Source organism: Mastigoproctus giganteus, chromosome 2, assembly GCF_048544385.1.
Source record: "Mastigoproctus giganteus isolate SK-2022 chromosome 2, ASM4854438v1, whole genome shotgun sequence".
NCBI classification, from domain to species: Eukaryota; Metazoa; Arthropoda; class Arachnida; order Uropygi; family Thelyphonidae; genus Mastigoproctus; species Mastigoproctus giganteus.
This window is the reverse complement of record NC_143576.1, coordinates 21,250,762-21,278,300: the sequence shown is the minus strand read 5'-3', so window position 1 is coordinate 21,278,300 and position 27,539 is coordinate 21,250,762. Positions and strand designations below refer to the sequence as shown.

At 36.2% G+C, this 27,539-nt stretch overlaps 1 protein-coding gene across 1 annotated transcript in view; it reads right to left on the bottom strand.

The window, feature by feature from the left end:
- The window catches only part of LOC150089207 (START domain-containing protein 10-like), an 86,384-nt gene extending 60,476 nt beyond the window's left edge, over positions 1–25,908 (bottom strand). Inside the window, exon 1 of the mRNA XM_090390373.1 lies at positions 25,546–25,908. Coding sequence (XP_090246499.1) covers positions 25,546–25,701 — 156 coding nt within the window. The 5' untranslated portion in view covers positions 25,702–25,908. The remainder of the gene's footprint in view (positions 1–25,545) is intronic.
- Positions 25,909–27,539: the final 1,631 nt, after the last annotated feature.

Below are 27,539 nucleotides of genomic sequence, written 5' to 3'. Positions count from 1 at the left end.
ATAGATAGCAGATGTACGAACACCATACTCCTCATTCAAATGCCGCACTGAAGCACCTTTATCAAGTCTCATAAGTAACTCTACTTTCTTCGATATACCGAGTCCAAAATGAAATGAAATGAAATTTTGTATTAAGAAAATTATAATAAAATTGGCACAAATAATCACGTAAATGTAGAGGGGCAAGTGCACACAGCAGCTGTCATACTGAAACTGACGTGCAATTGATTGCTATGATTCATGCTTGCTATATTCCACACCTGCACTTTGCCAAAAAAAAGCCTGCCAGATTCGAAACTAGCCGGTTTTCTGGAAGTCAGATAAATGGTCCAGTACCTGTATATAGTGTTAATTGTAATGCTGCTCAGGGGGTTTCCCCGACTCTGCAATTGTTTAGAACAGTGAGAATTTCACCTTCATTCATTTTAATTAATCGCTCTCAGATCCTTATAAACCTCAATCAGGTAACCGGGCACATCAGTAACCTCTGATGTACCTAGTTGCCAAGCTCTGTAGCTCACGTAATCGGAGTCTTTCCTCATACAGTCGTCCTTCTGCCGATCTCACCATTCCCGTAGCTCATCTTTGGATCCTTTCAAGAAGCTTGATGTATTTTTTCAGATGAAGTCTCTATACTTGAACAGAGTATTCCAAATGTGGGTCTTACAATTACCTTATACAGCGGGATTGTGACCTCACTATCTCTACAGGATAGCATTCGATAAATCATCGATATAGGACACCATGAGCTTTCATGGCTACCTGTTTACATTGTTCAGAAGACTTCATATCTGCCCATATTTTAATTCTCACATCTCTTTCCTCCTCCACTGTTTTTAATTCAACCCCACCAAAGTATATAATTTATTTGTGGTTGCTATTCCCCAGGGAAGGAGGAATCCAAATAAACTATGTTAAAATTATTCCCTAAATCCTGAAGGAGCACTGCTTGGCACTGATCATTAACGACTGTGCCAATCTTTATGTCATTTGAAAATGTTGACATCATGCCTTCTATCCCTTCGTCAATGTCATTTATGAAAATGAGAAACAACAGTGGTCCAAGAACTAATCCTGAGGGACCCCCACTCTTGATGTTACACCAATCTGAAAAATATCCATTAATCACAATCCTCTGTCAGTAATCCCAACCTGTTCAACTTATACAGAAACCCCTCATGTAGCTGACCTGGCAGTATAGTAGTTTGCCGCTCATAAGAAAAAAAGACTCATAAAAATAAGAAAAAAGACCCTTAAAAATAAGAAAATTAACTTTAAAATGAAAAATTAGAAAAAATAATTAAAAACATGATTTTTAAAGGTAATTCTGAAATATATATATATATATATATATTCAATTGTAATTATTATTATATTATTATGCCATTTAGTTAGTAACTCACAATATAAGGATAAGCCAAAACTGTATAAAAAAAGATGAAGAGATAAAAGAAACATGGAAGAAGTATTTTGAAAATTTGTTGAACGTGTAGGACAGCCGGCAAAAGGGACAAAGGCAGGGTGATCATAAAAGAGGGGATGAAAGAGAAGATATGGAGAGAGACCAGACAGACTTAACATAGAATGATGTAGTGCAGGCATGGAAATACATCGAGATAGGTAAGTCTGCTGGTATAGATGAGATAAATGGAGAGATGCTGAAGGCTACAAGGCGAGGCAGGGATTGCATGGACATACAGACTGTTCTGCAAGATCTGGGATGAGAGACAGGTTCCGAAGGACCGGACAGAAAGTTTGATCATCTTGTTCTTCAAGATGGGGAACAGGAAAGTGTTCCAATTATACAGGCATTACACTGACATCACATGTGAGGAAGCTGTGGTAGAGTGGAAGATAAGAGGAATGATTGAAAATAGGATGGCCGAGGAACAGTATGGCTTTAGACTTGCCTGATCAAAGGTGGATCTAATTTTCTGCATCATACAACTGATGGAAAAGTGTTATGAGCACAATAAAGAATTGTAGATGGCATTTTTGGACAAAAAGAAATGTTTGATGCTGTGAAGAGAGAAAAAGTGTGGGAGGTTTTGAAAAACTTGGGAATACAGGAACATCTTGTGGGAAGAACTGAGAATATGTACACCAATACAGTGAGCAAAGTAAGAACAGTGATGGGTTGACGGAGACCTTCGAAATAACATCGGGTTTGTAGCAGGGAGGCGTCCTGTCACTGCTACTGTTCATAGCTGTCATGAATGATGTGCAATGTAGAGTGGCAGAACAACTTGGACAAGACCAGATGAAAGTCATGCTCTTCACAGATGACCCCTGCATATGAGTAGAGAGCAGGGAACAAGTGAAACAGCAAGCTGATATATGGGCTAGTATGGCCAATGATTTTGGACTGGTTTTCAGTCAGGAGAAAAGTGAAGTACAGGAACTCCCCAACTTACACAATACTTGACTTACGGAAATTCAAATTTATGTAAGTTTTTGCCGGCCGGTGCAAACTTTAAAAAATCGTGGAAATGTATTTTGTATCCCATAGGAATAAATGGAGGTATCGTGAAAATATTATTATGTGAACCCAATAATACATTGGTTTTTTTTTTTTTTTTTTTTCTATAATTTGTTCCAAGTCCTTGGAAGTTGAAAATTTGGCTATACAACTAATGGAAAATTTTTAACACCTTTGCGATATTTTTGTAAAGCACATTTATGGAGGTCACAACCAAAAAACAATAAAAACAAGTAGCAGTTTCCGGTTTATTGGGCTTTCCTGATAGTGCATCTAATTACAAACAGGTAGTAAACTTGATCTTATTGCATTTGCAATAATACCGATAACTGCAATTTGTGGATTTTTACGCTATTATGGTGAAATGTGTTCTCCCCCTTCACTGAAATCTTCAATCATATAAAAAACAAATTTTCAGAAACTTCTTTTCATTCCTATTTACGTATTATAATGTTGAAGGGAAAGGAACCAATGAAAAGTGCAAGTGGTGGTAGTGCCACAGGAAACAAAACAAAATTGATTTAGTTGTTGTTGTTATTTGGTTTTTAGGAGCATTAGCAACTAAGGCCATATTGCTCCGGGATATGCGGTGGTCATTCCCTGAATGACCTTTCCGCATCCTCCGTATTTGGTGGTGACGGGCTCGAACCCCGGTCTAATCAAGAAGCGTGTGCTACGCACTGCTGCTCCTTCCCACCTGGCTACGGAGGCGCCAATTAATTTAGAAATGAAGATGAAAATGATTAAGAAGTATGAAGCAGGACAAAGTTTGTCATCTGTTGCAAGGGAATTAGGTCTCACTACTTCAACAGTGAATACTATTTTAAAGGCCAGTGCACGTATAAAAGAACATGTCAAAGGATCAATGTACTTAAGATCAACAGTGATCACAAAACAGCATTCAGGTGCTATATCGAAAATGGAACAGCTGTTAATAATATGGATGGAAAATCAGATTCAGAAGCAGTGCCCCCGAGTCTAATGACCATTCAAGCAAAAGCAATAAGTATTTATAAAGATATTAAGGATAAGTACGGTGAACCCAACCCAAGTTCGTGGCAAGCAACAGGTGAGTTAATAGGTTCAAGTCGCACTGGTTTCCACAATGTTAAAATATGCAGTGAAGTCACCAGTGTCGATTCTACAGCTACAGAGAAATTTTGTGATGTGTTGGAAAAAATTATTGATGTAGGCGGCTATTCAACGCAGTAAATTTTTAACGTTGACGCAACTGCTCTGTATTGGGCAAAAATGCCAGATCGAACATATACTGCCAAAGAGGAAAATACAATGCCAGGTTTCGAGGTATCAAAAGATAGGACCATACTCTTGCTTGGGGCTAATGTAGCAGGAGATTACAGACTAAAACCACTGCTTGTGTACCATTCTGGAAATCCTCATGCATTTAAGGGCATCAATAAAGCCACCCTACCCGTGCATTACTGATCGAACCAGACAGCATGGATAACAATATCTCTCTTTGAAGATTGGTTTAAATGCTGCTTCATTCCCGAGGTTGAAAAATATTGTAAATACAACGATGTTCCTTTCAAGATTTTGCTTCTATTAGATAATGCTTCTAGACATCCTACGCATCTAGATGATTTCAATTTGAATGTGGGAGTCATATTTCTACCGCCAAACACGACTTCACTCATCCAACCAGGATGGATCAGGGTGTTAATTCGAATTTAAAAGCATACTATTTACACAAAACATTTGCTCAGGCATTGTCTGCAGTAGACAATGAAAAAAAATTTTACGTTAAGAGACTTTTGGAAATCTTACAATATTTACCACGCCATCTTAAACATTAATAAGGCCTAGGCAGAAATTACTAAAAGTTGTTTGAATGGCGCATGGAAAAAAATATGACCATGGCACGTAAAAGGCTTTGAAGGAGTTGAAAAAGACAATCATATGAAGAGGTTACAGATAAGATTGTAAAGGTTGCAGAGCTACTTCAGCTGGAGGTTGGTGCCAAAGACGTGGAGGGATTAACAGAGGAAGAGAAGGAATTATCTAACAAAGAACTTATTGACTTGCAAACAGCAATAGTGAAAGAAGAAAATGTTGACGAAGCTCGAAATGAACCAAATGAGGAGCCGAGGCGCTTCATCACCAGAGAGATGGCAATGGCATTTCGTGAAATTTCAACGGCAATGGCAAGGTTTGAGAAGACGGATCCTGACAGCAAACGATTCTTAAAAGTTAACAGAAGGGTAAATGATATGCTTGCTACAAAGAAATCTATGATGAAAAGAAAAAAGCCACTGTCCAGTCATCCATTAATATGTTCTTTTGTAAGGGTGAACGAGTGACCCATTCTAAATCTCTACAGCCCTCAACCTCCGCAGCGGCATACAGTTTATCAGCTGAAGACATCAATTCTAGCAACGATGCTCGAGAGGTAAAACTTATTGACGTTATGCCTGTCTCCTCTCTTTTTTTGTAATTTTATAATTTTTTTAAATTGCATGCTTTTGTAATTTTTCCTGCGCATACGATAAAAAAATTGAATAAATACAAAAAATAATTTTATTTACATGTCCGTCGAACATTTCTTTTCTGATTCAATCAATTCAGCGAGCACAGTTGTGAGTGTTGCACAAGCATGGGGGAAATTTCTGACTTACATAACGTTCCGCGGAATGCAACCTTTACGTAAGTCGGGGAGTTCCTGTAATGTTCTAAAGAGGAGTGATGAGCCTGACGGATACATTACTATGGTAGGGAAAGAGCGAAAAATTATTAACAAAAGTTAACTATTACAAAGATTGGAGTGTTAGATGAAGAAATAAGTAGGATACGAGCAGTTGGGAATTTTTATTGGCAGACAAGAGATCTGATCTGGAACAGGAACATACCACTGAAGTGTAAGACGGATATATATCAGACCAATTCTAATGTATGCATCTGAAACTTGGACTATGAGGAAAAAGGATGAAAGCAGAATTCAGAGGGTAGAAATGAAATCTGTGAGGAGCATAGCCAGAGAGACAAGATGCAACAAAATCAGGAATGATGTGATTAGGGAGGGAATTCAGGTTGAAAAACTCCAGAAACTGGAGTGAAATCAACGATGAAGAGAAGTACATGGACAAGGCATAATGGTGAGGCTTCATACGTTGACCCATGGAACAGCGGTATGATGACACATGACAATGTATAAAAAGTAATTCATATTAACATAAAACCGATATTACCTCTTTTTATCGTCACACACCTTTTCACCAATGAATTTCAACATTCTTGAAAGCATAGGTGACAGAAGTAGGAGATTTATCTGCATAGTCTACTAGATGGTGAGAAGAAAGTTCTGTTTGGATCACCAGCAGGTTCTAAATATATTAAATAATATCTAGTTATATTTAAGGATAGTGGTAGGCACTCCTTGAGCCATTATTATGAGAGCATCCTTGGATTCAGAGGAAGTCCCCATGGACTGCAGATGTGCAAATTTATCCCAAATTCACAAGGGGGGGGGTCAAAGAGTGACAGACGCAATTACAGATCTAAAACCTTGACTTCTGTTTCAAGGAAAATAATAGTCACTGGTTAAAGAAGTAATGCAAGACCATCTAGACAGGAATGCAGTTATACTGCAGTAATGGCATGGATTTGTTAAGGAGTGATCTTGACTGGCCAATCTGATTGGATACTCTTATGTATAAAGGAATCGGATGCAAAAAATAATTCTTATATCATATACTTAGTTTTCAGACAGCTCAAGCTTTTGATACCGTTGCACAAGAGAGACTGTTACACAAATTGGAACAGTATGGCATTAAGGTCAAGTTACTGCTATGGATAAAGGGGTGGTTGAGTGGGAAAGGAGTGGTTGTCAATGGACACTGCTGTTTTTGGACCAAAGTTATTAGTGGAATCCCCCCCCCAGGGTTTAGTCCTGGGCCCATTTTTGTTTTCTATATTCATTAATGATATAAAGGCATATCAGATATTAAACCTGATATGCCCTTCATACCCCAGGGGCTCACATCTGGTGAGTATGGGCTTGGCACACCCAGGGTCCTGAGCTGGATATCATCATTCTTCTCTTCCTTGGTGATTCCTCTCTCTCTCTCTCGGGGTAGTTCAGACATTTTTTTTTGGCTGGTACAACATAAGCCTCAGGCTTCCTTGCACCATATGGCTAATAATAATAATAATATCAGGCTTAATGTCCACCAATGGTTGGTTTGGTTTGATTTTGGTTTTTATGGCACAAAGGCCATGATGCACCAAGTCCAGCAATGTTGGCAGAGTGGTAAATCACAGTAATTAGGGTATGCTGCTGCAACGAAATCTGGATAAATTAGGCAGATAGACTGAGAAGTGGCAAGTGAAATTTAATATTGACAAATGAGAGGTACTACATATGGGTAGAAGTAATCCCAAATTAAAGTAGGTACTATGTGGTGGTACTACACTCAGGGTAGGGGAGAATGAAAAAGATCTGAGGATTACTGTGCAGCCAGATATGAAGTTCTCTGAGAAGTGCAAACAGGCTGTCAGAATAGATTGTGAGATTATGTCAATGACATACAGGAATTCTGCTAGCAGGGATAAGGAGGTGATTATCCTATTGTATAAGGCAATGGTTAGGCCACATCTTGGGTATTTTATACAGGTCGGGAAGCTCTTTTTGCTCCTTCTCTGCTGTTGAAACAACAGCAGAGAAGAAGCAACAAGTTTAATGAGGGTTTAATGAGTTTACCAGGAAAGGCTTCAGTTCTGCAAATTGCAGCATCTGGAACCTAGGCATTTGAGGGGATCTGAATTTAGATATTTAAGGCTGAATGGATTGAGTAAGCTCACTGCTGATGTCATCCTTATGCTTGCTCAGAATATGCACACGAGGGTGTTTAAATTTAAATTGCAAAAATATGGTTGAAGGACAAATGTGCAGAAATTTGCCTTCAGCCAGTGAGGTAGTTGCTTGTTGAAACATTCTTCAATCTGGTATTGTAGAAGTGGGCAGTTTGAATAAAATTGAGGTAGAGCTAGCCAAACTGTTAGCAGATTGACAAATGATATGGAAAGTGTTGGTTTTTTTTTTTTTTTTGTTTATGCAGTACAAGCTTGCTTTCTTGCATTATTACTAATATTAAATATATATTTTTAGTTAGTAAATGATCCTTCTCTATCACTAAAAACTAGAAGTCAGCACTGATGGTTGTAGGCCTCATTTTTACTAAACATTCTTTGACAGTGTAATTACACTCGTGATAACCCGAATAAAAAAATGCATAGTCTTTGTTTGTATACTTTTTGCTTTCCTTCAACTATTTGAGGAGTTATTCGGGAAAGGGAACGTTTTTCAAACTCTGGCAGGAAGCTAAATGATTTTGTAATAATTGAGAGGAGAAATTGTTGAAGTTAAACATAAGAAAGGCACCTGGGGTGGATGGGATCTATCCAGTTATATTAAAGGAGATGGCAAAGGAAGTAAGCAAACCCTTAGCCATAATTATGAGAGCATTCTTGGACTCAGGGGAAGTCCCCATGGACTGGAGATGTGCAAATGTATCCCCAATTCACAAAGGAGGATCTAAGAGTAATACAAGTAATTACAGACCAGTTAGTATAGCTTCTGTTCAGGAGAAAATAATGGAATCACTGGTTAAAGATGTATTGTAAGATCATCTAGACAAGATTGTAGTAATAATTCATACACAGCATGGGTTTGTTAAGGGAAAGTCTAGTCTGACAAATTTCATTGGATACTATGATGTGGTCACAAAGGAACTGGATGCAAAAAATAATTTTGATATCATACACTTGGATTTCAGAAAAGCTATTGGTACTGTTGCACATGGAAGACTAATGTACAAATCGGAGCATTGTGGCATTAAGGGCAAGTTGTTACAATGGATAAAGGATGGTTGAGTGGGAGAAGACAGAGAGTAGTAATCAATGGATACTGCTCTTAGTGGATTCTAATGTTATTAGTGGTATCCCTCAGGGTTCCGTGTTGGGCCCATTGTTGTTTTGTATATTTATCAATGATATCAATGAAGGTATATCAAGTTTAATGTCAAAGTTTGCAGTGATACAAAGGTTAGGAGGGTTGTTAATAACAGTATGCTGCTGCAACTGTATCTGGAAAAGTTGGGCAGACGGGAGGAGAAATAACAGTAATCTCAGAGAAATGTACTGACTGGGTGGTGTAACACTCGGGTAATGGAGAATGAAAGAGACCTCGGGGTAATTGTGCAGTTAGATATGAAGTTTTCTAAGCAGTGCAGACAGACTGCCAGAGTAGGTCATGGGTCTTGCCAATGATATACAGGAATTTTGCGAACAGGGATAAGATGATTATCCCCTTGTATAAGGCAATAGTCAGGCCACACTTTGAGTACTGCGTACAGGTCTGAGTCTCATTTTAGTAAGGATATAGAGTTGCTAGAATGAGTACAGACAAAAGGCAACAAGACTGGTGATTGGAACAAAAGAATGCTCTTATGAAGAAAGGCTTAAGTTCTGCAAATTGCAGTGTCTGGAGACTAGGTACCTGTGAGGCAATCTCATTGAGGTGTATAAGGTCTTGAATGGATTGAGCAGGCTCAATGCTGGAATTTTTCCTCTTGCTCAGATTACAAATCTCAGGGGGCATAAACTGAAATTGAGGAAAGACAGTTGTCTAATAGATTTGTAGAAATTTTCCTTTAGCCAGTGGGTAGTTGATTGCTGGAACAAACTTCCATCTGTTGTTGAGGAAGTTGAGAGCTTAAATAAATTCAAGGCAGAACTAGACAAACATCTGGAACAAATGGATGGGAGAAGTGGGAAGGGTTTTTTTTTTTGCTGATGCTGTATAAGCTTGCATTCTTGCATCATATGCCTCTACTAATGCTAACTGTATTCCAAGTTAATTTCTGAAACCTTCCAATATACTCACACAGAAAATAATTAGATGTTCCTGATTAGTTTATTATTATTATCAGCCATATGGTGCAAGGAAGCCTGAGGCTTATGCTGCACCAGCCAAAAAAAAAAATTCCCGAGTTACCTGAGAGAAAGAGAGAGAGAGAGAGCCAGATGTAGAAAGGAATCACCAAGAAAGAGAAGAATGATGATAATCAGCTCAGGAGCCTTTGCTTCATACTAGTAAAGTAAGATAATGAGGAATATACAATAACAGTAACAAGTGCTAAAGTATGATACTAATAATAAAAAGATAAAAAGTAGAGTATATCGAATTAAACTGTAAAAAATCTTGACAAGTATAACCACTGTGTGCACATAAGAATCAAAGTTTTCATAATTTAACTTGCATTTGTCTGCAAGGAACAGCAATTTAATGATTTTTAATATTTTCACCACATAAAATCATTATTTATTTAAATAAAAAGTGAAACACATCTGAAATAATACTAATATAAATAATAGTTAAAACATTATGCTATTATAATGTTTCTAAAATAATTTCTATTTCATGCTACAACAGGCAGTTCAGTTCTCCAGTAAGCAAAATCAAATTTGCCGCCCCAAAATATTTGGATTAAACAATAAAATAAGGAAAAAGGAAAGAATTACAACATATCTCATATAATATAATGAAAGAACAAAAAAAAATAACAAAATCATTCTGAAATAAATTTTAATTCTAAATCACAGTAGTCTGCAATAATAAAATAATAGAAAATCATACAAATTTATGTTTCCTTGCTTTTTAAGAGATGCGAATTTATTAATTATTTCATTTATGTTTATTTGTTCTAAAAGATCATTTTATATTGAAATTATTGCCAAATTAGAGGATCGTTGTTGAGACATTTTCGATTGTAAATAATTTTGAAAAATCCGTTCACCTGAGGCAACTGAAACTGGTAAAGTTTCAGTTGCCTGTTTAATATAAAATTCTTAATGCAACTGCTACATTTGGGAAAGTATCTATAAAATCGTTTAAAATATATTGTAACGCTTTAAATGGAGTAATAGTGTTTTTAATATAAATCTGAAGTACTCTTAAGTTCTTCAGATAATGCTAAACCATTTAACCATCAATATCGGACTCAATGTCACTTAACAATTTATTAAATCACTGACCATTTTTTAATTCAGAATTATTATAAAACATGTTAAATATTTCTACCCGTTCTTTCTTATTTGTAAACCTTTCAGTTAACGAGAAAATTGTTGTGTCCATAATTTGAAGGAAAAAATTAATTTTGAAATTTTGTAGCGGATCCTGAATAGCTTCATCTCTACTTTCATAATTGAAATTATGTTTTTCAATCTTTTCCTTACAGTCCTTTCTTCTGGAAACGAACTTCAATGCCAATGATAGTAGCCATATTAGCTGATTCCAGAATTTTTTGGACTTCCTCTCTTTTATTTTCTTTAAAATAAATATTCTGTGATATTTTGTAGACATTCAAGAGCTTCTTATATATCGGAATCCTTTTTTTTTTTTGGAGCATTTTACTTATCGGATTAATTTTATTTAAAATATCATGCCAAATTATAATTGAACAAAGAAATTTAAAAGATGTTATATTTAAGGCCATTGATTTAGCATGATTCCTTGTATCCATATTTTTATTTTCATCTTCAGTGATTATAGCAAAATACTAGAAATGACTAGCTTCTCTACTCGTCTCTAGTATTTTATCTGTAATATTTTGTGAAATTATTTCGATAATTTAATTTTGTATTTGATCACCCAAATAGTGAACGATATTTTTCGATTCAGATTTCTGAAACGGTGAATATGTGCTGTCATAACTGAATCAAATTCAGCAATTGTTTCAGACAGTTTTAAAAAGTTACCATTTTCATATAAATATTTTGAAGATTTCCTGAACGCTATACAGTGCCTTGCTAAAAATAGTGTCACATACAGTATATTATTCTGGCTGAACTCCAGAACATGGATATTTCCGTTGCAGGCATGGCCGAAGAATGGAGTCCGGTCGAGTTCTGTGATTGGCTGATTATTGTGAATGCGTAATTTACCGCATTGTGCGTCTCCGATCGTTTGAATGGATGTAAATTCACTTCTGATTTTAGCGGGAAATGCAAAAATTATCGTGCTGCTTTCGGTTATTGTGTGCTATTCCGTTTGCAGAAGGATGGATATAAGACTGTAACTGAATAGTGTGTGAATTTGATACTTGGAATACAGCACATGTTTTCGGTGTGGATGTTTGATGAAGTGTATTGGCATGGAGGACTGATGAGGTTAGTTTGTTTTTTTTTTTGCTTTCAAGTTGTTTCTTGACAATTTGATGTTTTTCACAGTAATTGTATGCACGAGTTAGTATCAGGTTCTCTTCTACCCCAGGGGCTCACGTCTGGTGAGTATGGAATTGGCACACCCAGGGTCCTTAGCTGGATATCATCATTCTTCTCTTTCTTGGTGATATCCTTCTACTTCCGACTCTTATTCTCTCTCTCTCTCTCTCAGGGTAATTCTGAAATTTTTTTTGGCTGGTGCAGCATAAGCCTCAAGCTTCCTTGCACAATATAGCTAATAATAATAATAATATTGGCGGGGATGTGGGGGGGCAGTAGTCCCCAGAACAGAAAAAAAAAAAAAAAAAGAAACATTTCTGTTGACATGCATAAGCAATTCTCATTGTTAATGCTCATGTAGTCTAGTAATGTACAGAGGAGAAGAATTAGTGGTAGTGGCTGTAAATTTTTGTTATTTGTTTAAAAAAATTGCCTTTTTATCGTTTCTTTTTCTTCATTTTAGCTCCGACATACTGTATTGTGATGTCACATGACCCCCCAATAACATGCAGGCGAGGAGGAAGAGAGGAGGATATCAGTGAGTGGGAGTTGCCTTCATGTCCTATCACTGCTTTCTCCCACTTTTTCTCGCCAAAGTACGGGGTTGCTGCCATGTTCTGGAGTATAACTCTGTGAAATATAAATATGAAACACAGACAGCACTGGACCAAGGTATTCCACGCCCTGGGCAGAAAGATTTTTTGGCGCCCTTTGCTAAGGATATATTTTTTTTGCCTCATTGTTCTGTTTTTGGTGCCCCGGGCAAGAGCCCTGCTAGCCCGTACCTTAATCCGCCACTGAACAAAGATCCAGATAAAAAAAAAAAAAAAATTAATGTAAGTCTGCAGTTTCATGTACAGTATTTGTTTCAAATGAATTATTTGCCTGTCGTGTTGAATACTAGTAAACGTTAACCAATCAGACTTCTGGGTATGTGGAACAGGTGGTTGGATAGGTTTTACGAGTACCACTAAATTACAGAATGGTAATCCCTTTAACTCTTAATTCGTGCTTAGTAGCAGCACTAATTGTCTCAACTGCCTGAAGGCCAGAGGTGTGAACTGTTAATGCCTTCCCAGTTAAGTCTCTCGTAATCGTTCGTTACATGGAAATTTTCTTTTCTACGGAAACTGTTTTAAATATAATTACCGAGGGGAATTCAAAAAAAATATCACTGAATAGAAAATTTTGTTTTAAAAAAGTTCTTTAAACAGAGGTCCAATTTGTATATGTCAAAAAACTTTTGGCACCCTCCTGAACTGCCGCCCGTAAGCGACCTTACCTCGCCTAACCACTTGTAGCGGCCCTGCCTCTACATGGCATCTTTCATAAGGGAAATACATGTCAAGTAATTACTTAAATTATTTGATTTTAGTTTACAAGCTTGCAACATAGCTCCTAGCTGACATGTCTTCACTCTGTTATATATGGATCATTTAATAGGAAACAACATACCTTCTCTTTCAATTATCTGATTATATGCAAACACTGGCCTCTCAAAAAAACTAGAGTAGAAATGTTCAACGGAAAATTTAACTATTTAGGAAGCATTTTTCTATTCAAAAATATGAACTGCTTCCCTGATACTAAATGAACTACGCTTAGACGTCTGCCATTGGGCTATTAATTCTCAATTTAATTGATGATATAGCCTACAAAAAATGTGCAACTTGTGAAATGTTTGCAGAACTTTCTGGAACAGGACATGATCTAGCCAAGGAGGATGTCATTGTGTGTGTGTGCTAGATGCAAAGAGTGTCATGAAATTAGGCACCAACTCGGCGTTGGTGGATATTTATGAGAGTTTGAAGAGTAGGGTAGATGCCCCTCAAAGGAATTAAAATGGGGGCCCATAAAGCTCTCAGCCATCCAACTCAATGCCAGACCTCACTCTTGTGCATCAGGCAACACAGCGACAATCTTCAGGGAAGAATGCGCTGGTCACACAGGAGCTAGTTATTGTTGGTTACTATTGTCAGGAAGATGGGAAATATATTGCACAAAAAGAATAGGTGGAATAGGACCAGGGTATGTCTGGTCCTATTCCACATATGCAGAGGCAAATGTTGATGACGTTGTAAAGCAGATATCTTCTTTTAAGGGCACAAAGGGTGATACTGTTATACATGTTGGCACTAATAGCATTAAGAGAAGATCTGCAGACTTACTTAACAATATAGGTCAACATTGAAAAAAATCAGGGAGTTAGCATTAGCAAAGGCACATGATGCAAGAAAGCAAGCTTATATAGCACCGGCAAAAAAAAAAAAAAAAAACTTCTAATTTCACCCATCCACTGTTCCAAATGTTTGTCTAGTTCTGCCTTGAATCTATTTAAGCTATCAACTTTTACAATAACAGATGGAATTTGTTCCATCAATCAACCACACGCTGGCTAAAGGTAAACTTCCACACATCTATCTACTCTATCTACAACTGTCTTTCCTCAATTTGAATTTATGCCCTCTCAAGCAATTATTCTGAGCAAGAAGAGTTAAATAGTTAGGGTTAAATTTGAAAGTGTCTGCAATTCTGCCCAAACACAATAGGAGGAAGTATATGATGAGATCCTTGCCAATCAATTTGGCCCTGGAGAGATTGTGCAAGGCTCATGGGATAGAATTTTTTTACAGCATGGTCTGTGCTTGTTAACAGGAAAAATTGTTTCTACAGGTATGGGATATGTTTAAATAGAAAGGGTGCAAGAATATTTGCTGATGCTATCAAGGCAGTGTGAGGTCAATCAGAAAACTACTAGTTTGGAGGGATTAGCCGCTTAATTGATTAACAGTGGCCATAGGTGGAGGTGAATGTGATTCTTGGATTGCTTATATTGGAATGAGCAGCAGCCTGAAAAGTGAGGTGTTCTGGATTTCAAGGAGTGCTGGGAGTCATCAAGAAATAAGTAAATACATAGGCTGTGATAGGGTACCTAAGAGTAAGAATAGGTGCATGTACACTAATACTAGGAGTGCAGTAAATAAATTTGATCAATTGAAGTGCTGGTCAAGACTTAAAAAGCAAATATTGTTGGGATATCAAAGACGTAGTGCCACATGAACATAAGCAGTGAAGAATTGGAATTTGGGGAGTAAAATGTATACAGAAAGGATAGACAGAACAGGAAGGGAGGAGGGATCATGGAATTAGTTAAGAAACAAAATCTATGGAAATGCATTCAGTTGACACGGGTGGACAGCGCAGTGTTGAGTCAGTTTCGTGTGACATGGGCACTGGGGAAGGAAAATTGAGAGGAGCAAGTTATAGGCCTAATGACTGATGAGTACAACGAACAACTGTACATTGAAATGGAGTGGGTCAGTAACTTCCCAGATATAGACTGGAAGTTGTGGGTTGGTCACTCACACACTAGCAATACTTTTGTGGATTTATTAGATGACTGTTTTCTACAGTAGCATGTTCAAGAGGCAACCAGAGGGAGTAATATTCTTGATCTGATTATCAGCATTGATTATTCATGTATTAAGAATCTGCAGATAAAAGAACCACTAGGTGGCAGCGATCACAGTGTACTGATGTGGGATTTACTCAAAGATGTAACTACCATCAGGGGTAAAGGGTAGGGTTATTGTTTTCATAAAGGTGACTATAGTGATCTTAGACAGTTTAAATTCTATACAGTGAGACCAACTGATGATGATGCCACTTTCAATAGTTAGAACCGCATTATTACCTAAAACACATGAATCCGGATATCAAATGCAAGTAAGCATCCCTCCAGTGCTACAGTATTTCTTTCATTACACGCAGGTTCAGGATCAGCAAATTCTAAATAGCAAGCATTCAAAGAATTAATCTCGGAAGCTACTAGGCTTTTCATACCAACTAAGAAATACTGTTCAAGGTTTAGGCTTAAATGACTGTCAGATGAACTAACAAGACTCGTGACAGAGAAGAAAAATGCATGGGATACATATAAATTATCAGGAGATACAGATGCCTATGGTAGATATGAGAGTCTGTAATCAAGTCACAAAGGAGGTTAAGCAAGCAAAGGCAGATTACGAGAAATTTTGGCAAAGGATGCAAAGAAAAACAGTAAACACTTCTTTACTTATGTAAACTCCAGAAGGAAGAGGATGAATCAGATTGGTCCACTTGATATCTATGGTTCGGTTGTTGATGATTCTGCTCTGGTAGCTGACACACTCAATGAGTATTTTGCATCTACATTCACACATGAGGAATGTCTGTAGGGAAGTGGGGGCCAGAAGCCTATCAAACTCTAGCAGTGAGCTAAATTATTTTATAATAAATGTGCATAAATTTACCTTTAGCCAGCAGGTAGTTGATTGGTGGAACAGACTTCCATCTTTTGATAGCCTAAATAAATTTAAGGCTGAGCTGGACAGGCATTTCGAATGAATGAAGGGGTGAAATGGGAAGGAGTTTTTTTTTGGCTGATGCTGCATAAGCTTATTTTCTTGCATCGTAAGCCTCTACTAATGTTAATAAACTAAGAGCAAAGTGTAGGAGAAATTAAATTGAACATAAAAAAGGCACCTGGGGTTGATGGGATCTATCCAGTTATATTAAAGGAGGCAGCAAAGGAAGTAAGCAAACCCTTAACTATAATTATGAAAGCTTTCTTGGACTCAGGGAGGTCTCCATGGACTGGAGATGTGCAAATGTGTTCCCAATTCACAAAGGGGGGGGGGGGGGAATCAAAGGGTGACGCAAGTAATTACAGACTTGTTAGTTTAACTTCTGTTCCAGGGAAAATAATGGAGGCAATGGATAAAGAAGCACTACAGGATCATCTAGGTAAGACTGCAGTTATAGTTCAGAAACAGCATGGATTTGTTAAGGGGAAGTCTTGTCTGACAGACTTGATTGGATACTGTGATTTGGTCACAAAGGAACTGGATGCAAAAAATAATTTTGATATCATATAGTTAGATTTTAGGAAAGCTTTTGATACTGTTGCACATGGAAGATTACTGTACAAATCGGAGCAGTATGGCATAATGGGCAAGTTGCTATAAAAGTTGAGAAGATGGGCTGAGAGGTGGCAACTGAAGTTTAACATTCACAAATGCAAAGTATTGCATATGGGTAGCAGTAACCCCAGAATAACATACCAACTGTGTGGTACTACAATCAGGGTAGTGAAGAATGAAAAGGGCCTTTGGGTTATTGTGCAGTCAGAAGTATTACAGGCCAAACAATTCTGAGGATTATGTTCATCTCTTTAGACAAACAACTTGATTCAGGAAAGCAACTGTGACTGCCTCATTATGGATCATTTCAACCTACCATTTATAAACTATGAGCTAGAAATAGCCATATGGAAGCAGTTTTCAAACTGTTTGGTTTATTGTTATTTCTTGTAACATCAAAAATAGTACATGAGGTTGGAGTTAGCAAGGGCAGGTCATCCAGAGGGTGAAAGGGGCACACTGCACCTGGGCAACAACATTTAAGGGGCACCTGAAATCCTGAAACTTACATAAACATATGAAGAAAATTTTAAAGGGGAGTGCCAAATTTCAATTGTCACCCAGGTACCATATACTCTAGGAATGCCCCTGAGGGTTTGCATTAGTATTGGCAAATAATGGAAGAAAGCAAGCTTATACAAAATCAGCCAAAAAAATGTATTAAATAAAATAAAATAAAAAAATAAATGAAACCCACATTACCTGTCCACACCCTACAATAATTTGTCTAATTCCTCATTAAATTTATTCAGACTACCCACTTCCACGACAGAAGATGAAAGTTTATTTCAACAATCAACACCCACTGGCTAAAAGCAAATTTCTTCTCATCTATCCTGCAACCATCCCCTCTCAAATTTTTGCTCCCTTGTGTGCACTGTCTGAGAGTAAGGATGCCTTCAACATTTAGCTTACTCAATCCATTCAAAGTCTTAAATACTTTAAATCAAATCACCTCACAGGTACATAATTTCCAAATGCTGCAATTTTCAGAAATGAAGTCTTTCTTGGTAAGAGTACCCGTCTGTTCCCCTCAGTAATCTCGCAGATCTTCTCCGCCCTGATTCCAATAGCTGCACATCTTCCCTAAACTAACACTTCCAGATCTGTATACAATACTCATGATGTAACCTTACCATTGCCTTATACAGTGGAATAATTACCTCCTAATTCCTGCTGGAAAAATTCCTGTGTATCATTAAAAAAAACCCTGTAAGCTTCCCTAGCAACCTCTCTGCACTGCTCAGAGAACTTTGTGTGTGACTGCACAATTATCTTCGGACCCCACCTCGGGCTTGGATCAAAGTACTGAAAAAACCTTGGGAGGTGCATTATGGCCATAGAAGCTGATGCGCCAACAACTACCAAAAAAAAAAAAAAAAAAAACACAATTATCCATTAAGTATTTTTCATTCTCCACTACCTTGAGTATGAAACCACATAGTGAGTATATTATTCTGGGATTACTGCTACCCATATGAAGTACATTACATTTGTCAATGTTATACTTTAATTGTCCTACTTTTTTTAGATGCATGGCATACTCTGGTTATTGTCATTATAAAGGTCATCGTTCAAACTTAGGCATTAAGTGCCTTTATCAATATCTTTTTTTAATGAAAATCCCAAACACGAGAGGTATTAAAACCTATAGTACTTAATATTGTGCATAGGTTGAAGGTTGAAAACATGAAAGAAGATATTGCTGACATTAGACTTGAACTTCAGTAGATTGTAATTTTCAGGAAATACGTATGAAGGTTGTTCCAGAAAATGGAAGCTGAATGAATAAATGAGGAAGAAGAAAAGTTGATTCTGTGAGTTTGAAGTTGGACAGTAAAAGGACATTGACTGGTTGAGGCACATGTTCAGATGACTTTGGAAGAGAGAGAGAGCAAGAATTATAGATGCCAATTCAGAAGAACGGTGCCTGCCCATGGAAGTATCTATAGAAAAGGTGTATGGCAGAAACAGAATGTCTATGAGACAGAAAGTGGAGAGACTGTTAGAAATGAGTCATTAATTAACCTAACTACCCTCTTTTGAATATAATCTAAACCCTGAGAAAGGTTTTGGGAGCACCACCCCATATATGGGAACAATATTGCATGGGAGAGCAGATTTATGATTTGTATAGAGTGAACAGATGTTTGGAAGAAAAGCAACACTGGGAGCAAAAGAGAAAACCCAGTTTTTTCGATGCATTAAGCCTGATATGCCTTTATCAATCATTAATAAATATAATATAAATCATTAAAAAAATATAAATATCAATCAATATCTTTAATAAATACTGAAAACAACAATGGGCCCCTACAATGAACCCTGAGGGGGTGGGTGCTCCACTAATAACATTAGTCCAAGAAGAATAGTTCCCATTAATAATTTCTTTCTGTTTCTCTCACAGAACCATCCTTTTAACCATAGCAGCAGCAGCAGCATGCTCCAAATGCCACACTGCCCCAATTTGTATAAACAGAACTCTTTCATGTGGGTCAGTATCAAAAGCTTTTCTGAAATGTAAGTATATGATATTAAAATTATTTTTTGCATCAAGCTCCTTTGTCACTACATTGTAACAGCCAATTAGCTTGATCATGGATTAAAAAATCCATGCTGTGATTGCCATATAACTGCATTCCTACCAATATTATCCTGCATTAGTTGTTTAATCAGTGACTACAGTATATTTCCTGAAACAGATGTCACACTTACAGGTTTTAATTACTAACTTCACCCTCTGACCACCTTTGTGAATTGGGGAGACAACTGCACACACCTACAATCCATGGGGGTCCACCCCTGAATCCAAGAATGCTGTCATATGGCTAAAGGTTTGCTTGGTGCCTTATATACTTTTAGCTTCAACAGTTTCTCTTCCACCTTCTCAGTTATCACAAAATCGTTTAGCTCCCTTGTTTAACTTTTTGAATTTGTGGCATTACCATTCCTAAAAGCTTCTTCAGGATCATCAACAATTATGCTATTCATGTCTAGTGGGAAAATGAGGATCATCTCTTTACTCTAGTATGAACATTAAGCAAAAATTTCTTTGCTTCTTTTCTTTGCATTCTTAGCCAAAAACTTTTCATAATCTGTGTTAGCTTACCTAACCCCTTAGTGACTTGATTGCAGACTCATTTGTATTTATTACAGGCGCTTGTGTCCACCGATAATTTATATGCATCCCATTTTTTTTTTTTTATTTTTATCTGCCATGGTGGTTCCTCATTTACCATACTCACCAGATTTCTCTCTCTCTCTCTCTCTCTCTCTCTCTCTCTCTCTCTCTCTCTCTCTCTCTCTCTCTCTCTCTCAAGCTTACAGCCCCCTTAAGAAGTCAGTTTGGTAACAACTGAGGAAATTATTCTGAATGACACAGGAACTATTAGCAATTCCAAAAGAAACCTATCAGAAGTTGTGGAAACATTGTCAGTGCATATAGTGTCACAGAAACCACCTGAAAGAGGAGCCATCCGAATAGCTGGTAAGCTTCTTCATTTCCCAAAAATTAGTTCAGTCCCTGAACTTTTGGTCATACTTCATATATTTCCCAGCATTACTCCTTAGATGGTATACAGATTCAACATTTTTGGTACCATACTGATCTAACATGTTTTACAAACTGGAAAGTTACATTTGGAAGTGATACATTCTTGTTGGTGATAGAAACAAATAATCAAAAAAAAAAAAGAGTTATTGCAAGGGGAAAAAAATTAGAAGGTTTTTTTTTTAAGATATTCTTAAATTGGAAAAATTTTGGGCAATACTGTGAAGGAATTATGCCAGAGTCAGATAGTTTTCATATCAAGCTATACTAAAATTACAAAAGTTGTAATCAGGGTCAGATTTACCAATAGTCAGAGTAAGCAAGTGCCAGTGAGTGGATAGCTGCCTCATACCAGTAATGATATGTCCTCATTTGGATATATCATTACTGGTACCTATGCAAGATTTTTTTGAGGGGGGTGAGGTTAGTTGGCAGCTGTATATCCCCATGCCCAAGGGCAATTTGCAATATAAATCTACTCCTGGTTGCAGTTGGACACATCAACAAGGGTAAACACTGTGCTGCGTGAAAGCTGCCATCACTCTCAAATATTGCATCACTGCAAAGTGAAGCCAAAGTTTTAAAAACAAAATACAGTAAATAAGTCAAAAGTTTAAGCATGATATTATCTGTATATTGAACATTAGCAGGCAAAAGTATGCACCGCCAGAACTGAAACCCCTTCAAAGCTGCCTTTGATAAAGTTGGAATAGGCCAAAAAAATAAGTCTACCACATGAAACAACAAGCACGTTTCAGGTGAGTTCATGTAGAAAGGGTGTCCCAAACATTAGTGTAGCAAGCATAACTTGTATGGAAAAGAAACTTAACCCACTTCAAATCAAAACAATTATAAATCAAAAAAATAATAGAGCGGATCAGTTAAATTATGTTTGAAATTGCATTTCGTCAATTACAGGATACCATTAGGTAATAATAGAGGCCAAAGGGAGTTCAAACACTAAATACCGAAATAAAATAAAATAAAATAATAAATCTACATCAATAGAATAAAGTCTGAGTTGTGTCACTACAAATATGCCAGAGCAGAACAGCACAACATAACTTAATGAAGCACGATGTAACTGAAAAGATTTAGGTATATGTATACATACAAACACACAAGCAAATTTTGTACTTGTATATATTAGAATTGCTATTGTAAAAATTATGAAAAGAAGCAAACTTATGATGCATCAACCAAAACGATAAAAAAAAAATTTACACACTTCATTTGCCTGTTCCTTCTAATAATTTATTCAATCCTCCTTTAAATTTATTAAACTACCCGTGTGTGTGTGCGCATGTGTGTGTCGTGCAGCCTATATATGGAAAGACCCATACACAGGATCTTTCCAAAAAGATGCTACACTTTTAATTGATGTATTCAGTGGATGTCACGTAAAAGCATAAAAGCACCTTCAAGCATAATTATCTCAAAGTTAAGATCACAAGCTTCTTGTACTTGTGAGACTCACCAGACTAAACATTCTAATTTCTAATTGCAAACAGAAGGTTATCATTCCTATCAAATTATCATTTGAAATCTAATCTTTAACTAAAAACATAAAATAATATCTTATGTATGGCAAAATAAAAATTAAAAACTTCAAATGAAAATAAACCCTTAAACATAATCTCTCAAACCCATTGGAAAAGAAAAACCTTCCCTTTCACACAATTATTATTAGTTGTAGCAAATCATGCAAGAAAGAAAGCTTATATAGCATCAGCCAAAAAAAAAAAAAACTAACAAAAAAAACTCTCATCCCCTCAAACAGTTTGTCTAGTTCTTTGAATTTATTCAAACTACCAGCATTCACAACTGCTGGAAATTTGTTCCAACAATTAACTACCCGCCCGAAGGGCAAACTTCCACACAACTATCCTGCAACAATCCTTCCTTAATATGAATTTATGTCCCCCATACCTCATGTGTGTAATCTGAGCAAGAGGAAGAGTACCATCAACATTAGTGAAAGCAATCCTGAAATTTTTTCACATAATATACACATTTTTTAAATTACAGCAATACCTCACTTAGCACGGTTTTCAATTAAGTTTAAGTCGAAAATTTAATGTACATATTAAAACTCATTCAATAGCCTAGACAGGTACTATACATATTGCCGCGTTGTCGTAGTCTAGGTATGGTACATATATGCTGTAGTGCCAGCTCTATTGTCTACCATGCACACGTGACAATAGCTCCCTTCAGGCAGTCAGCTGCAACGTGCAACAGTGTTCAGTATTCTTAATTCCATCCTGACGAGATGACATGATAGTTTATCAAACTTTTCATTTCAAAATTTATTTTTTATCCCTTTAAATATGATCGAAAATATATCTGCATCTTGGCTATAAATCACTGCCAACAACATGCGTTCTGTTTGGCAGCATGTTTTGTCCCATTTGGTAAATGATTTCATTGCAAGTTCAAATAATTGCTGAAGACATTGTGAAGGTCGGAAAAAGGCTTGGGATTCAAAACTTTGGACACTGCCAATGTACGTGACTGCATTGACTCACATGTGACTTGGATGATAAAACTCTTCTTGAAATTGATGAGCAAACTGCATGTGCAGAAGAGGAAAACAATTCTGAAGTGGATAACACTTAAGTGCCACAAAAACAATTTTCAACAGAAGAACTGGAGAAAGTTTTTTGGGGGGTTGACATGGCCTGTGAGATGATTACGAATGGAGATCCAAATGTTGAACGTGGCATCAAAATACGGCAAATTTTACCAGATGGAATTCGATGCTACAAAGACTTGAACACCGAGAAAAAGAAGAAATGGCTTCATCAGACTTCATGATTGAAATACCTAAATAAATAACTGCTTTTTTAAAGCTTTTCTCTCATCTCTAATGATGTTACCTTTTCATTAATAAAATTTTTGCAATATATTTTTAAATTTCAAATCCTTTTAATTGGTTATCAAGTTATAATTTGTTTATAACTGTTTCTCTGGTATGCGTTCAATTAAAACCCATTATAATTATACCTCAATGAACATAGTTTCACATTACACTGAATAGTTTCAGTGCCAATTATCAGTGCTGTGCGGGGTATTGCTGTACTTTGAATTTGAAACCAAAAATAAAAATATAAATAAAAATAAATAATTTGTCAAATGATATTTATTAGGAAAAACAATTCTATAGCAATGTTATTTGTGATTATTAATTACTTATATACATTTCAGTAAATTAATTTCTTTCATGATTCAAGGCATTTAATTTACTAATATTATCAACGTAGAACATATTGAGTATTACAGCTCTGATTCATACTATTTATATACATTTCTAATTTCAGGTTTAGGACCTTATCAGCATGCCATATTTTAAAACATGGTACAAGTATTAAATAGTTTTATAACTAACATATATTCTAAAAAAATGCATATACCATATTCACCTCAAAATGAAATAGAAATTTTTTTCTATATTCCATAATTCAGAGAAATTACAAGGAAACCCAGAATTTGAACAAGGCATGGTTAGATTCTAAGAGGCAGTAGTTCTAACTTGTGGGGATCTTGTGATATTATTCATGAAATTCGCTGCTGTTTCATACTTCTTTATGTAACTGATCTTTGTGTAATATTCACACTATAACTACCATATTTAATTTTTTTTATAGCTGTCAGATGCCATTTCATACTGGGTCTTTCTACCATATGAATTCAAATATTTTCCGAGCTGGATATCATCATTCTTCTCTTTCTTGGTGATTCCCTTCTACTTCTCTCTCTCTCTCTCTCTCACAGGGTAACTTGGGAATTTTTTTTTCTGGTGCAGCATAAGCCTCAGGCTTCCTTGCACCATATGATTATTAATAATAATAATAATAATAATAATAATTTTACAAATTTCCACAGTGTTCATGGGAAAGAATATCCACAACGATCATTAATTCGTCATCACTATATTCTACATATAGAGATGATACTTATATATTTTACATCTCTATACATTTTTATAGAGATCTCTATACATTTTTATATCCTCAGGGGCTCACATTTGGTGAGTATGGGCTTGGCATACCCAGGGTCCTGAGCTGGATATCATCATTCCTCTCTTTCTTGGTGATTCCCCTTCTACTTCTGACTCAGGTTTCCTTGCAACATATGAATAATAATAATGTCAGAAAGCAAAGCTGCAGAAACCAATAATACTAGAATATAAAATTATTAAGAAAGAAATGAATAGGATGGCCAATAACTGTAACAATGGAAATAATACAGAAGACCTAGTAGAGAAAATGTCAAATAATAAAAAAGGCAAACTCCAAAATTTTACATCTAAATTTTATTATTTCACAATATGTATATTTTTTCTTAGTTTTTTATATGACGATATTCTTTTCTAGAGTATTTTTAATAATTTATTATTTTTATATATGCTTTTGTATTTATAATTTTTTTTAAATTATACTTTGATTTGTTTCATGTTCTTACTCCTTTATTTCTCTTCACTCTTCCTTTTCTCTCCATTACTTTTATCTATAAACTTATATATATATAGATGGATAGCAGAGCCAGGATTTAAAACAGATAGAATTCAAAATCTAGTTGTTGGAAGTAGTGGTATTATTTTTGCCAAATTCTTTTTTTAAATTTTTAAGAAAATCTGTTACAAAGCCATGAAAATTATTTATACTAGAAACAGTGTAGTGCTTAATGATTTTTTGGTAGCTTGTTAATATATTTAAAGGCTGCACATTTAGGAGGAAGGACTTAATCTGCTACTGAAAAGATGTACAAGTGTATACTCATCCAGACACAAAACAAAAGTATAATAATAATGATTAATTGCATTTCTCACAATTTTTCTTATACAGGAATGTACATAAGTGAATGGATATAGAGGCTGGATGAATAGCTTCGATCTAGAGTTATCACAAGAGGAGCAATGGCAAAACTACAAATATTCCGACTCTCCCTGCAAGATTTACGACTCAGCACCCTCCCCCCCTCACAACAGTAGAAAACCAAGTGTCCAATACCCGCAGCGGAGGCGAACCTACCGGTATGGTAGTTTCGCCAAATGACGAGGAAACAGAGAAAGGCGTACTATTCAGAGTTTCACAAAGGAATAAAAAATATTTTAGAATTTAACTCTCACATATTCTTGTATGTATAAATTACCGCCTCCTCTTCTTTAGATTATTTGTAAAACTCTTTCGTTCAGCTTCAAATCCAATACATACAAACACACTAGCGTAAAAATGATGCGTATAGCCTATGTGATATTCCTCCTCCCACGCAGCAATAAAAATTACTTCGAATATTGTTATCAAAATACTTGCCTTAATCATTTTAAACTCGCTTTCTGGTACAGGTTTGGTCCATACGATCGTTGGCAGTTTGGTATATTCCTGCTTCCACCCATCATTCGTATTTAAGAGCTCCTTAAGCTTCTGGAAATCGCTATCATCGGCAACTCGAACTTCACCTATCTCCATTTCAGTCTGTAAGTAACCAATTTATTTTATGATATGTTCAACTTTTAGGTTTATACCCTTTTTGAACTAAGTGAAGTAGCACATTTTGCACGAGACACCCAAAGACACCCTTGCCATAACTATTAGTTATGTTTTCGCAAACGTTCGCCTGTGCGTCGCATCCTTGGAACCTGCGCGTAATGAAAGAAATTAAATACTGTAGCACTGGAGGGATGCTTACTCGCATGTGATATCCGGAAAGCCGGATACATGTGTTTTAGGTAATAATGCGGTTCTAAGTATTGAAAGTTGGTTTCCAAGAGTCCATTCGATGCTGAAAGTACTCTTTGCATCCGTTGCATGGACTGATGCAAAGCAAGAAAATTTTCCAAATTATTATTTTGTGTGTGTGTATATATATATATATATATATATATATATATTTTTTTTTTTTTTTTTTTTTTTCTATTTCGAATGTTCGTTTTCCGATAAACAAAAATATATAAAAATAAATTTACACTGATACTAATGACGTAAATTTACAAGAAAACCCCATCTTTCTGCTAAATTGTGTTTATCCGAAATGCAAGCCAGTCTCACCTGTCTTGTGAACGGAAATTCATAGTTGAGGAAGCCAGCCTATTTTAATTTGAAGAAATAAAAACTACTTATTCTCACGTTTTTTTCTCCCAATCTCTCTCTCCCATTTATCTGGTGTGATTTTTATTTTAACTGATACTAATTCTGTAGAGGAATTTAGGATTCAAGTATAATAAATGGTTATGGCTGTTATTAAACATTTAATAAGTTTATCACAGTTTTAAAATGTGCGAGATATAGGCACTGCTTACATTTTCTCTCTCTCTCTCTCTCTCTCTCTCTCTCGGAGTAATTAGGAAAAATTTTTTTTTTTTTTTTTTTTTGTCTCGTGCAGCATAAGCCTTGTACCATATGGCTAATAATAATACACGCTTGGAAATCCCAACTCTTTTACGGTTATAAACAAGATGAATATGTTTTTTAAGTACGTCAAACTAAAAACAATTTTCTTTAAACATACTTGATACATAAAAGTTTCATATATTTCCAATTTTAAAATTACACAACTTTTTTTTAAAATCTCGATCTTCCGGTTGAGTTTTGAGTTTCGAGGAGGCGTGACGTCATTTCCTATGCCTAGCCCGCTATGGTTAGTTTTAAGTTGTTTATCCCTTCCCCTTACCTCTGTTTTACAATCGGGAACTCGTTTTCCGATTTTAAAACAGCTGAAAGGTGGGTTATATGCAAGGAGGCCTGAGTTAGGATAAACATACTAACTCAAAGGCGGGCCGTTCCGAGGTGAAAAGGGTGCTCTGCACTCGGGCGTCAACGTTCAAGAGGCACCTGAAACTCACATACATATATGAAGAAAATTTTAAAGGGAGGCGCCACATACGCTAGGAACGCCCCTGTGATTAAGACTAACCATGTCAATCACTGATCTCGCAACGATCAACCGGAAGGGTACCAGCTTGTAAAGGTTAACCAGTGTTTGAATATTAATAAATTCAGCGTCGTTAAAATACAAATATTCCCATCCGTTCGTTATGAAAAGTACAGAGGGATATCTCGTTATTCTGTGAAACAGTGCTTGCGTGCTAAAAGACGGCTTGTGGTAGAATAATACTCAGCGGTCGCTGAAACTCTGTCCGAATTGTAAGGTGTACAATTCGGACAGGGTTTTCGAGCACGGCTTCCCAACTTTTTCCCATTCCCGAACCCGCAAGGTAAATTAACGTCATTGGCTATTCAAAATGCACAAAATGGGTGCTGTCCAAATTTCTATGTGATATTCTCTAATAAATCCTTTTCCCCTGAAA